Raw genomic sequence first — 12,562 nt, forward strand, 5'->3', positions numbered from 1 at the left:
AATAGCACCAGAGAACAGAATTCGTTGCGGTTCTGCTCAGCTGATCAATTTGTTACTCAACTGCAATACATTACTAATGTTTTTGTAAAGTGTTACCGAACTGCTCAGCTTTATATCTAATCTCTTTCAACCGTGTCGTCAACCGAGAGATGTTAACTGGCTAGAAGTTGTTCACATTTGTTACTAAAGAAATGCTTAATTTTAAGAAAGGTTCTATAAGTTGTATGTTCTATGTGACTCATTAAGTGCAAGATTTAAGCAACTGTTGAAATTTACTATTACCATTAAAAAATTAATGTGTGAAAACATTACGCAGTCTTTAAATGTTGCTGTATCTGAATATGGAGTCTTTTGTAAAATCAAATCTACTTGTTAAAATAAAATGACTAAAGACTTCTAAAATTTTCCCGGTGTATTTGTTCTTCTAATAATTTCCGGGTATGCAGCCGGATCCCGTCGACATTCTGCCACGATATTTCGGCCCAGAGACGTCCGGACATCATCAGGTGAGTACACAACTACTGAAGAGCCCAGGTGCAGTCGCGATATTTATGCCGAATGTCGCGCATGCGAAATGTACTGGCATCCTACAGCGCATGCGACACGTGTTGACATTCGCGGCATAGCCGAGTTGTACGTGCTGCCCTCGGTGGTGAAAGTAAAAGATCATCTAGTCATTGAGTATCGAATGACGCTGTCTATTCCGCTGTGATTGTATAATTTTAATAACAGGATTCCAATTTTTATTCAGTTGAAAGCCGTTGTCACGATTTATAAGATTATCGGCAAGACATATTTCCACTGATTCCTTGATTACGGAATCCCAGAATCCGGAAACCGGAGCTAAAATTCTTGTTCCATTGTATTCCATTGAATTTCCCAATGAAATACAGTGCTCTGTTACTGCCGATTTTGACGGTTGCCGCAGACGGGTGTATCTTTCATGTTCTGTATATCGTTCATGGGCAGTTCTTGTCGTCTGGCCAATATATGCAGAGCCACATTCACAGGGAATTTTGTAGACGCCTGCTTTCTTCAGTTGTAAATCGTCTTTAACGGATCCATTCAGGGCCCGGTTCTTTGCTGGTGGACGGAAGATATCCTTGATTCTATTCTTCTTCAGTAATCGGCCTATTTTTGAAGACACATTCACAGCGTATGGAAGAAACGCAGTTGATTTAAAGTCGTCATCAGCGTCCTCAGTGCGCTGCTTCTTGTTATGACAGTTGCGCATGGCCTTTCTTATTTGGCGGGAAGTGTAGCCATTCTCTTTAGAAACCTTCTCCAAGTGTTCTAATTCTGCGTGGAGGTTTTCATCATCCGATATTACATGCGCTCGATGTATTAAGGTACTGAGAACGCCGGCTGTTTGTGCTGGGTGGTGGCAGCTTGACGCCTGGAGATACAGATCTGTGTGAGTCGGTTTCCTGTACACAGAATGTCCTAATGACCCATCATATTTACGGCATACTAGCACGTCTAGAAGTGGTAAAGTGGCATCTTTTTCAATCTCCATCGTGAATTTGATGTTATCATGTAAAGAGTTTACATGATGAAGGAATTTCTCCAGTTCCTGTCTGCCATGAGGCCATACAACAAAAGTATCATCTACGTACCTCCAGAAGACCGTAAGCTTTAAGACAGCAGACTCAAGTGTTTTCTCCTCAAAGTCCTTCATAAAGAGATTAGCGACCACGGGGGACAAAGGGCTCCCCATGGCGACGCCGTCTGTTTGTTCAAAGAATACGTCATTGAATAAAAAGTACGTTGAGGAGAGTATATGTTCAAACAAGGCCGTCATTTCTGCACTGAATAAGTTACCAATAAGATGTAACGATTCCATTAAAGGCACTTTGGTAAATAGTGAGACCGCTTCAAAGCTGAAACTTCCTGGCAGATTAAAACTGTGTGCCCGACCGAGACTCGAAATCGGGACCTTTGTCTTTCGCGGGCAAGTGCTCTACCATCTGAGCTACCGAAGCACGACTCACGCCCAGTACTCACAGCTTTACTTCTGCCAGTATCCGTCTCCTACCTTCCAAACTTTACAGAAGCTCTCCTGCGAACCTTGCAGAACTAGCACTCCTGAAAGAAAGGATATTGCGGAGACATGGTTTAGCCACAGCCTGGGGGATGTTTCCAGAATGAGATTTTCACTCTGCAGCGGAGTATGCGCTGATATGAAACTTCCTGGCAGATTAAAACTGTGTGCCCGACCGAGACTCGAACTCGGGACCTTTGCCTTTCGCGGGAATCATAGCTGACTAATAAATCCGAGCTGCTAAGCTTAACTTCCTTCAAGCGACTGACAAAATCCTCGGAATTACGTATATGGTGGCAACACCTACCCACATACGGCTTTAGTAGTGAGGCCAGATATTTTGCTGTAGAATAGGTGGCAGCACCAATATTACTCACTATTAATCGTAGTGGGGCACCATCCTTGTGTATCTTGGGAAGACCGTAGAGTCTTGGTGGTACTGCATTGTGTGGTCTCAATCTCTTGATAACTTGTTCAGGTAGAGAACAGTCGTTCAAAAGGGTAGCACTTTTCTTTGATATTCGGCTTTTTGGGTCCTCTTCAATTCTGCGGTACGTAGAATCAGTTAGCTGACAATATATCTTCTCGTAGGCTTCCCTTGTCAGAAGAATTGTGGCGTTACCCTAATCCGCAGGCAGTACGACTGTTATTAAAATTATACAATCACAGCGGAATAGATAGCGTCATTCGATACTCAATGACTAGATGATGTTTTACTTTCACCACCGAGGGCAGCACGTACAACTCGGCTATGCCGCGCATGTCAATACGTGACCCATGCGCTGTAGGATGCCAGTACATTTCGCATGCGCTAGATTCGGCATAAATACCGCGACTGCACCTGGGCTCTTCAGTAGTTGTGTACTGACCTGATGATGGCCGGACGTCTCTGAGCCGAAATATCGTGGCAGAATGTCGACGGGATCCGGCTGCATACCCGGAAATTATTAGAAAAAAACGACTAAAGTTCGTATCTACCCAGACCGTTAAGGTAAAGGTCTAGTGGTGCGACAGTGGTATGTGTAGCTATGATATGGAATTTTAGACGTTGATAGTTTACATTGTAACATTAACCAGTTATCAAGCTATAGCGGGCTCATCATCAGATGGAGATGTTGCAGGAATATTATTTTCTGAGCTATCTGCAGCTAGACGTAGGGCTGCAGTGCTTACTCAAAATTAACGAACATGTATCAAATGAAAATATCCTAATATTTTATGATACTCGCATTGACATACACTAGAAATTCATTTCGAAAATGTACATTGTAGCAAATGCACGTGCGCATGCACACACACACCCACACCCATGCACGCAAAAACCCACCCACACGCAGACACACACACACACACACACACACACACACACACACACACACATACACACACACACACACACACACACACACAGTATTTAAGTGCAGTGAGCAAACACTGAACGTAAGTACTAAGAGCAGGAGGGGGGCAGTTATTACACTGTGTCAAAACACGACCTTATACCCTTATACACTAGATACATTAAATTCCGGAATAAGATGCTCTCATGGCTTGACAGTGGACATAATTGAACACTGGAGCTTTATGAGTCCATTAATTGGTAATATATATACAGCGTGAATAAAAAAAATAGAGGCAAACAGAGTGAAGTAGTTACCAGGATATGTGACACACATTCACTTTTTTATGTAATAAATATTTCACTCTAATTGTTTTTCAGTAACTTTTCTGACCCCCGCATGGTATGTATATATCCAATGTATAGGAACATCGACTTGAAGTATTGAGTTTTTATGAATGCAAGTATTTATTCTGCCCTTTAATACATCTCACACCAAAGATCACGATGGTATAACTATCATTTTCATATTTGTTCAGTTTACATTCAGTGTTTGTTTGTGGTTAAACTGAATGCACATAGGTATTACTGTGTGCGTGTGCGTGTGCGTGTGTGTGTGAGAGTGAGAGAGAGAGAGGTAGAGAATGTGTGCATATGCGTGTGTTTAAGCTAGGTCTAGTATACTGTATTAAAATGATTTTATCATTAATGCCATGCTAGGGAGGTGCTTTAAAGTTGAACGACCTTTTAGTTTTATTCACATTCGTTACTTGTAGCTAATGGTCCTAATATTGACACGTGAGGTAAATGCGTAAATAAATACATTAATTAATTTGCGTTATTTTCGCCACCACCACCATAATGCATATGGTCCAGAACATAATATCTCTGTAACATCATCTGATGAGAGTGCAGTGTCTCAAAAACTACTTAACAGTGCACTGAATGGTATTAAATTGAGAAACAGACTGGTTTGGTATCACACCTATTTAAAGCGCCATTCATAGAAACTGTCCTCAAATTTAGTATAACGATATAATTAATGGATTCGTATTGACACGTGTGCTGCTGTGAAGGAAACGAAATGTAATAGAAACCATATTTAAATGTCTCGGTTCTCAGGATCTCTAGTCAGTAATAACACTCCTGCAACTTGAGTTTGGGGATCAACGTTCTGCTTGGCAGCTATAAAAGTGTATGCTTCGGAGGGCGGTTAATTTTCATACGGCTTTCCACTCCTCCTACTGTGCGTGCAGTGAATTTATAACGCCGGCCGACGAGCTGCTGCATCTGCTCGCTTCCCAGTGCTTAATTCAGGAGGAGCACTAAGCCGCACCAAAAGTCTTCGTCAGTTCTTGGCATTTATATCCGGCTGGTGAACGAGTTATTACAAATCAGATGACACCACTTTGGCAAGTAATGCCTTGAAAAATGGTGCACATTGCCTATAAGTCACGCAAGTATGTACGTTACCGTCCCCATTCTTTCGTTTCTTTAACAATTTTCATCTCGTGTACACAAGCTAATGGAATGTAGTGGATTGTAGCCAGAGACGTCTTTTTATACGATGGCCCACTGAACGATCTACACACATCAAAAAAAGTTTTTCATCATCCCGGTTCCCAGAACTCCTGAGGATAGATGTTGACTGGATATTGTATCACAGACTCAGTCCCTTTGACTGTTCAGAGATGTCAATAAACCCTCCAAAAGATGTAAATAACCATGCTTGAGCAGTGCCTACTACACAGAGGGCGTTCGAAAGCCGATCAGTTCTAGTCATTGCACCAGGAATGAGGTACACATTTTGTGTGTTCAACCGTCCCTAAAAGGTCAATACCGCTGTTTGATCACGTCCGCATTGTTAGTATGTGCCAGGAAGTGCTCTCAACAAGGGAAGTGTCCAGGCGTCTCGGAGTGAACCAAAGCGAAGTTGTTTGAACATGGAGGAGGTACGGAGAGACTGAAACTGTCGATGACATACCTCGCTCAGGCCGCCCAAGGGCTCCTGCTGCAGTGGATGACCGCTACCATGACGGCAATGCCACCATGTTGAATAATACTTTTGGTTCAGACACAGGAGGTGGTGTTACGACTAAAACTGTGCGCAATAGGCTGCATGATGCGCAACTTCAATCCCGACGTCCATGACGACGTTCATCTTTGAAAACACGACACCATGCAGTGCGGTGAGATGGGTCCAACAATGTGCCGAATGGACCGCTCAGGATTGCCATCACGTTCTCTCCACCGATGAGTGCCGCCTATGCTTTCAACCACACAATCGTCGGAGACTTGTTTGGAGGCAACCCGGTCAGGCTGAACGCCTTAGACACACTGTTCAGTGAGTGAAACAAGGTTGAGGTTCGCTGCTGTTTTGGGGTGGCATGATGTGGGGCTGACGTACGCTGCTGGTGGTCATGGAAGGCGCCGTCACGGCTGTACGATACGTGAATGCCATCCACCGACTAATGGTGTAATAATATCGGCAGCATATTGGCGAGGCATTCGTTTTCATGGGCGCATATTGTGAATGACTTCCTTCAGGATAACGACATCGCTTGTCTAGAGTGGCCAGCATGTTCTCCCGACATGAACCTCATGGAACATTCCTGGGATAGATTGAAAAGGGTTGTTTATGGATGACGTGACCCACCACCCACTATGAGAAAGCTACGCCGAATGCGCGTTGAGGAGTGGAACAATCTGGACCAACAGTGCCTTGATGAACTTGTGGATGGTTTGCCACGATGAATACAGGCCTGCATAAATGCAAGAGGGCGTGCTACTGGGTATTAGAGGTACCGGTGTGTACAGCAATCTGGATTACCACTTCTCAACGTCTCGCTGTATGGTGGTACAACATGCAGTGTGTGGTTTTCATGAGCAATAAAAAGGGTGGAGATGATGTTTATGTTGATCTATTTCCAATTTTCTGTACAGGATCCTGAACTCTCGGAACCGAGGTAATGCAAAACTTATTTTGATGTATGTATAACGCACAATGGACGGTAGCGGAAGGAGAAGTGGAACAACAGTTCTCAGTCAAACTTCAATATTCGTTAAAGCGGCAATATAATATAATCGCTTTATGTTGTATTCTTTAAACTTTCTGAATGGGAAAAGGGCGTATGAATTCTGACATTTTACAGCTCAGTAGACAAGGTCGCTAATGCACTACTGTGTAGTGATGTTCGACTCTGAGAAATTCAGGCCGCGTTTTGGCCGTGTGAGGTATTTTCACCGTCAATACTTATGGATATGACGAGGAGAGGCGGTGGTGTGAACAGTGCTATTACATTATTTTTCTGTTTCACATGTACGTTTTAGATCACTTTTCTTTAAAGACAGATGGAAAGTGGTACAAATTCCTTGTTTTCGTATAATAACACTCAGTTGCTTCTATGCCATTTTTATGCTTCACAAACGTATCGTCGTTTAAGGAATTCCTAATTATGTACGCCAGTTCTCAGTCAATCTTCTCTATTCGTTAAAGCGGCAATATAGTATAACTGTTCAATGTTGTATTCTTTAAACTTTCTGAAGGAGAAAAGGGCGTATAAATTCTGACATTTTACACATGTTGCCTCCAGTTGGAATTTTGACGAGACGTGCCACTTTTAAGTTTTAGGTGGTGGATAGACAATAGTAGAAATCTGAGAGGTTTCTCATCAGGAACTTACTCGGGCAATGGTCACGCGACTAAGCTACTTTAGGTACCTCTTAAGCCAGAGTACTTCAAACGTGCCTTTTAAAGTAGTGCAAACCATGTGAGCTCCCAACGGATCTTAAAAAAATCCCACAAGTTGTCGCGAATGATTAAGCAGAGAACAGAGCCACAACTATGTTGCCATAAGCGACGTGTGCAGCAAACTTTATTTACAAGTCCAGATATCATTTTGTCAGTCATAAGGCGGGGGGGGGGGGGGGGGGAAGGGGAGGAGGGGGGAGTACATCTCCAGCTTATAGTTTGTTGACAGAGAAGACAAGAAGTGCTGGAAAAGAAAGTTCTCCAAGCTTTCCCAGCTTGCAGCAAGAAAGGGGAAGATTTCCGGTTGTCACTGTGGCAATCCTTGAGCTTTCCACTCCTACTGTAATTCTGAGAAGTGGATGAGAGTAAAGAGCCTGTACTCGATTTTGGGGCTAGCATATGGCGGCGGCTTATGTATCGGTGTTAGAGAGTCGCTGATCGGTGCCCTGCTTCGGCTTGGCGCTCCTTCAGCTGTTTTTTCGTAAATGTCATGTTCAGTATTTGTTTTTTGTTTGCATTACATAGTTCACAATTTGAGAATCTGTTTCGGAAGTTGTGATTGAATTTAATATTTAGTTTTCTATTATATTGGGATCAAACGTTGATGCTATGCTGTGAAAGTCCGTTTTGTGAGTCGCCCAGACTTCAGAAAATGATTTACATGTCATTTTACAGTCTTCCAGAGAGCATTTGGGTGCTTTCTATATTGGGTGCCTACTGTGTTTATAAATCTGGATACTATGACGTTAACGACTTAGGAAAATCTTTAATTTTTAAGGCATATTGCTATTTGCATTTTTTTAATGAATGTGATTGTAAATTAATCTACCTTCAACTTAAACAATACTGATTGAGAGAAAAGAAATTAGTACTTTAAAGATATCTTTCACTCACTCAATCATCTGCTCCCTCAACGTTCTGATGACGTGACCCTTTCCATGAAAAATTAATATCGTCAGAAGATTATGGTTCACCGAATTGCACTCTCAGTGCGACAGACTTTCTATCGCAATAGTGGTACCGTTACGAGAAACATATTCTTTTCTTTCAATATGGAAAGACAGCCGCTGTGGTCGAGCAGTTCTAGGCGCTTCAATTCGGAACCACGCGACTGCTACGGTCGCAGTTTCGAATCCTGCCTCGGGCATGGATGTGTGTGATGTCCTTAGGTTAGTTAGGTTTAAGGAGTTATAAGTTCTAGGGGACTGAAGACCTCAGATGTTTAGTCCCGTAGTGCTTAGAGCCATTTGAACCATTTAATCTGGAAATATAGCTGGACACTTTTTAATTCTAACAACTGAATTAAATAATATTTCGTGGATGTTTAAAATTCAGCTGCATTAGCATTGAGCAAAATGAATAATTATCAGTTCAACAGTTATTTGTTCATGGTAGAGTCTATCTGAACATGGAATTGCTTGTTTGGTCATTTGTATGTTGAGTTCGCGGTGTAGCACGCAGATATCACAAGAAACTGATGAGCCTCGCTCGACTGGCACAAATACGACAAGAGAAGTAAATATTTCAAAGTAAGTACTTCGGACTAGAAACAACTCGGTTTAACCGAATTCCTGCTGTGGGGTGTGAGGAAAACACGATGTTGACTGAAGTAAGAAGAGAGAAATAATATTTAGTACCATCAACTGTGTGCTGAAGTGCCATCGCTTGAAGATACATTTTTTAATATGATCCTATTAAACGCCTGTCTCTGCAAAGAGTTAATTTACCATGGTCTTCCAGTAACAATATTTTACCCCCTAGCATTAACAGGAACGCCAGACACACAGATTATTAAACGCTGTCAGTGGACCAGAAAGGAGTGCAATATGCGTTAACAAAAACGGTTGACGCTTTGCCCAGTAAAATAAAACGTCTGACAGTGAGTATCGCACAGTATATATATATGTTTTTTATTCTATTACGGCCTTATCACTTTGGGACATGGTGCAGAAACAGATCTGAGGATGGTCATTACTGACTGGAACCGGTCATCCTCAAAAGAATTGATATTGTGATCAAAGACTGGAATAAAAATCATTGGACAGTATTGGATCACTGTTCATATATGCGACTTTGTCGCAGCTGGTGGTTCTACAAATATATCCTAAAAACATTTCCTCTGGAAAACTCAGTCTGTTTGACAGACATACAGTTATTTAGAAACTGGTAGCTTATAAAGGAAAAAAAACCTTGTTTTAATCGTAGCTCTTTGAATACGACTGCAAAATAAATATGTTTACTAATATACTCATTGAAGTTAAATTTAGGCAGTCTAACATTCAGGAACTTATAAATGGCTATTGTAAAGCCGTCCGCTGAGACTCAACATATATACATCGTGTGTAAACTGACTGTTCCCACATCATTTCGAAAAAAAAAATCGTTCAAGTGATTTATGGAACATATAACTACACTACTGGCCATTAAAATTGCTACATGAAGAAGAAATGCAGATGATAAAAGGGTATTAATTGGACAAATATATTATTCTGGAACTGACATGTGATTTCATTTTCACGCGATTTGGGTGCATAGATCCTGAGAAATCAGTAACCAGATCAACCACCTCTGGCCGTAATAACGGCCTTGATACTCCTGGGCATTGAGTCAAACAGTGCTTGGATGGCGTGTACAGGTACAGCTGCCCATGCAGCTTCAACACGGTACCACAGTTCATCAGGAGTAGTGACTGGCGTATTGTGACGAGCCAGTTGCTCGACCGAAATTGACCAGACGTTTTCAGTTGGTGAGAGATCTGGAGAATGTGCTGGCCAGGGCAGCAGTCGAACATTTCCTGTATCCAGAAAGGCCCGTACAGGACCTGCAACATGCGGTCGTGCATTGTCCTGCGGAAATGTAGGATTTCGCAGGGACAGAATGAAGGGTAGAGCCACGGGTCGTAACACATATGAAATGTAACGTCCAGTGTTCAAAGTGCCGTCAATGCGAACAAGAGATGACCGAGACGTGTAACCAATGACACCCCATACCATCACGCCGGGTGATATGCCAGTATGGCGGTGAGGAATACACGCTTCCAATGTGCGTTCACCGCGATGTCGCCAAACACGGATGCGACTATCATGATGCTGTAAACAGAACCTGGATTCATACGGAAAAAATGACGTTTTGCCATTCGTTCACCCAGGTTCGTCGTTCAGTACACCATCGCAGGCGCTCTTGTCTGTGATGCACCGTCAAGGGTAAACGCAGCCACTGTCTCCGAGCTGATAGTACATGCTGCTGCAAACGTTGTCGAACTGTTCGTGCAGATGGTTGTTGTCTTGCAAACGACCCAATCTGCTGACACAGGCATCGAGACGTGGCCGCACGATCCGTTACAGCCATGCCGATAAGATAACTTTCATCTCGACTGCTAGTGATACGAGGCCGTTGGGATCCAGCACGGCGTTCCGTATTACCCTCTTGAACCCACCGATTCCACATTCTGCTAACAGTCATTGGATCTCGACCAACTAGAGCAGCAATGTCGCGATACGATAAACCGCAACCGCGATAGGCTACGACCTTTATCAAAGTCGGAAACGTGATGGTACACATTTCTCCTACTTACACGAGGCATCACAACCTCGTTTTACCAGGCAACGCCGGTTAACTGCTATTTGTGTATGAGAAATCGGTTGGAAGCTTTCCTCATGTCAGCACGTTGTAGGTGTCGCCACCGGCGCCAGCCTTGTGTGAATGCTCTGAAAAGCTGATAATTTGCATATCACAGCATCTTCTTCCTGTCGGTTAAATTTCGCGTCTGTAGCACGTCATCGTCTTGGTGTAGCAATGGCAATGGCCAGTATTGTAAAAAATATTAAGATGAATGAGGTAAAACATTTCTGGGAATCGCTAAGCGTCTTAAAATGACAGCAGAGCAGATACGGCACATGCTTAGTCTCCTGTATGAAGTCTTCAGATACTCAGTAGCACGGTGATTGTGATTTGGATTTTCCGTGATTTCACTGAAGAGTGTCATTCGCACTCCACAATGTTTCCTCCAGCAAAACACTATTTCGTTTCAGATTAACATCCTGCGTAGCTAGTGCTCCATATGCTGACATCGATGTCTGCGGCACGTTAAAGCGTAACGTATGAAACGAATAAATCTATTATACTTAATGGCACTATAACTGAATCTTCAGTTAACAATTATTTCTACCGAAAATCGCATTTTTCTCACAACATTTTTGGTCCAGTAGCAAATATTCCTACAGTAAGCAGCTTACCTGCTTCAGCGCGGCGCAGCTTGTGGCAAGTGGCATGGAGGTCACCTTGCGTTTATACTGAGATGTCAGCTGCGTGGCGCCGGAGGTGACGAGAACTGCCGCCTGGCGGAAGCTCGGCCACCACAAGTAACTGCCGCTAAAGCGATAAGAGCCAGAAATCTGAGGCCTGTGAAGAAATGCTGACCATTCGGGGTCTCAGTCGTGCGGTAAATGACACTGGTGCGCTACATCAAACTACCTGAAGAAAAACGTTCTAAGTGGAAGAAATGAAAAAAGACGCATCACGAAGGAACTATCCGGATAGAACGGAAATCGTAGATGTGATCTAAATGAGCAGATAAATCGATGACTACAATTTCAGAAAAATTGGATGTTTAATGATGAGAGAGAGCTCCACAAACTGAGAAAGTCCACGTTGGTTCACTTCTGGCCCTTATGCAAGCTGCCATTCGGTTTGGTATTGAAAGAGTTTTTGGATGTACCCCTAAGGGATATCGTGCCAAGTTCTGTGCAATTGGCGCGTCAGACCGCCACTTTCTCGAGCTCGTTGGAGGGCCTAGCCCATAGTGCTCCAAACGTTCTCAGTTTGTGAAAGGTCCAGCGACTTTACTGGCCCCTGAAGGATTTGGCAAGCAGGAAGACAAGCAGTAGAGACTTCCGCCATGTGCGGGCGAGCGTTATCTTGCTGAAATGTAAGACTATGTTGACTTCCCAAGAAGGGTAACAAATCGTGACGTAGAGTATCATCAACGTACCACTGTTCTGAAAGGGTACCGTAGATGACAACAGAAGGGGTCCTGCTAAGAAAAAAAAAGCCAGATCACACTATGACTCATGGTTGTCGGGCCCTATGGCGCGCGACAGTCAGGCTGGTATCCCTTGGTTATCTGAACTGTCTCCAGAGCCTGGCATCGGGGCTCAGTTCGAAGCGGGAGGCACCACTGAGGACAATTCTACTGCAGTCAATAACATTTCAAGCCGAAGACGCGTCTAGACATGCCCTGAATAGCACTGGGATACCAACTTGAGTATCGCCTCCAACCATCTCGAGATGCTAACGATATAACGCGCTAATAGGATAGATGTTGGCACGACATCGAGCAGGAGGACATCCCACAACTCTGGCAATCAATGCGAAGCCCAACAACTGCTTGCATAAGCACTAGAGGAGGACCAACGCATTATTGATTTTCTCAGTT

The 12,562-nt window shown here is 43.3% G+C and overlaps 1 protein-coding gene across 2 annotated transcripts in view; it reads right to left on the reverse strand.

Annotated features, from left to right (window-relative positions):
- The window catches only part of LOC126281468 (uncharacterized), a 40,944-nt gene extending 29,525 nt beyond the window's left edge, over positions 1-11,419 (reverse strand). For both annotated transcript variants that reach the window (XM_049980462.1, XM_049980461.1), the window contains exon 1: positions 11,364-11,419. In XM_049980462.1, coding sequence (XP_049836419.1) covers positions 11,364-11,399 — 36 coding nt within the window. In that variant the 5' untranslated portion in view covers positions 11,400-11,419. The remainder of the gene's footprint in view (positions 1-11,363) is intronic.
- Between the last annotated feature and the right edge of the window lie 1,143 nt (positions 11,420-12,562).

The sequence above is a fragment of the Schistocerca gregaria genome, chromosome 7, assembly GCF_023897955.1.
Source record: "Schistocerca gregaria isolate iqSchGreg1 chromosome 7, iqSchGreg1.2, whole genome shotgun sequence".
NCBI lineage: Eukaryota > Metazoa > Arthropoda > Insecta > Orthoptera > Acrididae > Schistocerca > Schistocerca gregaria.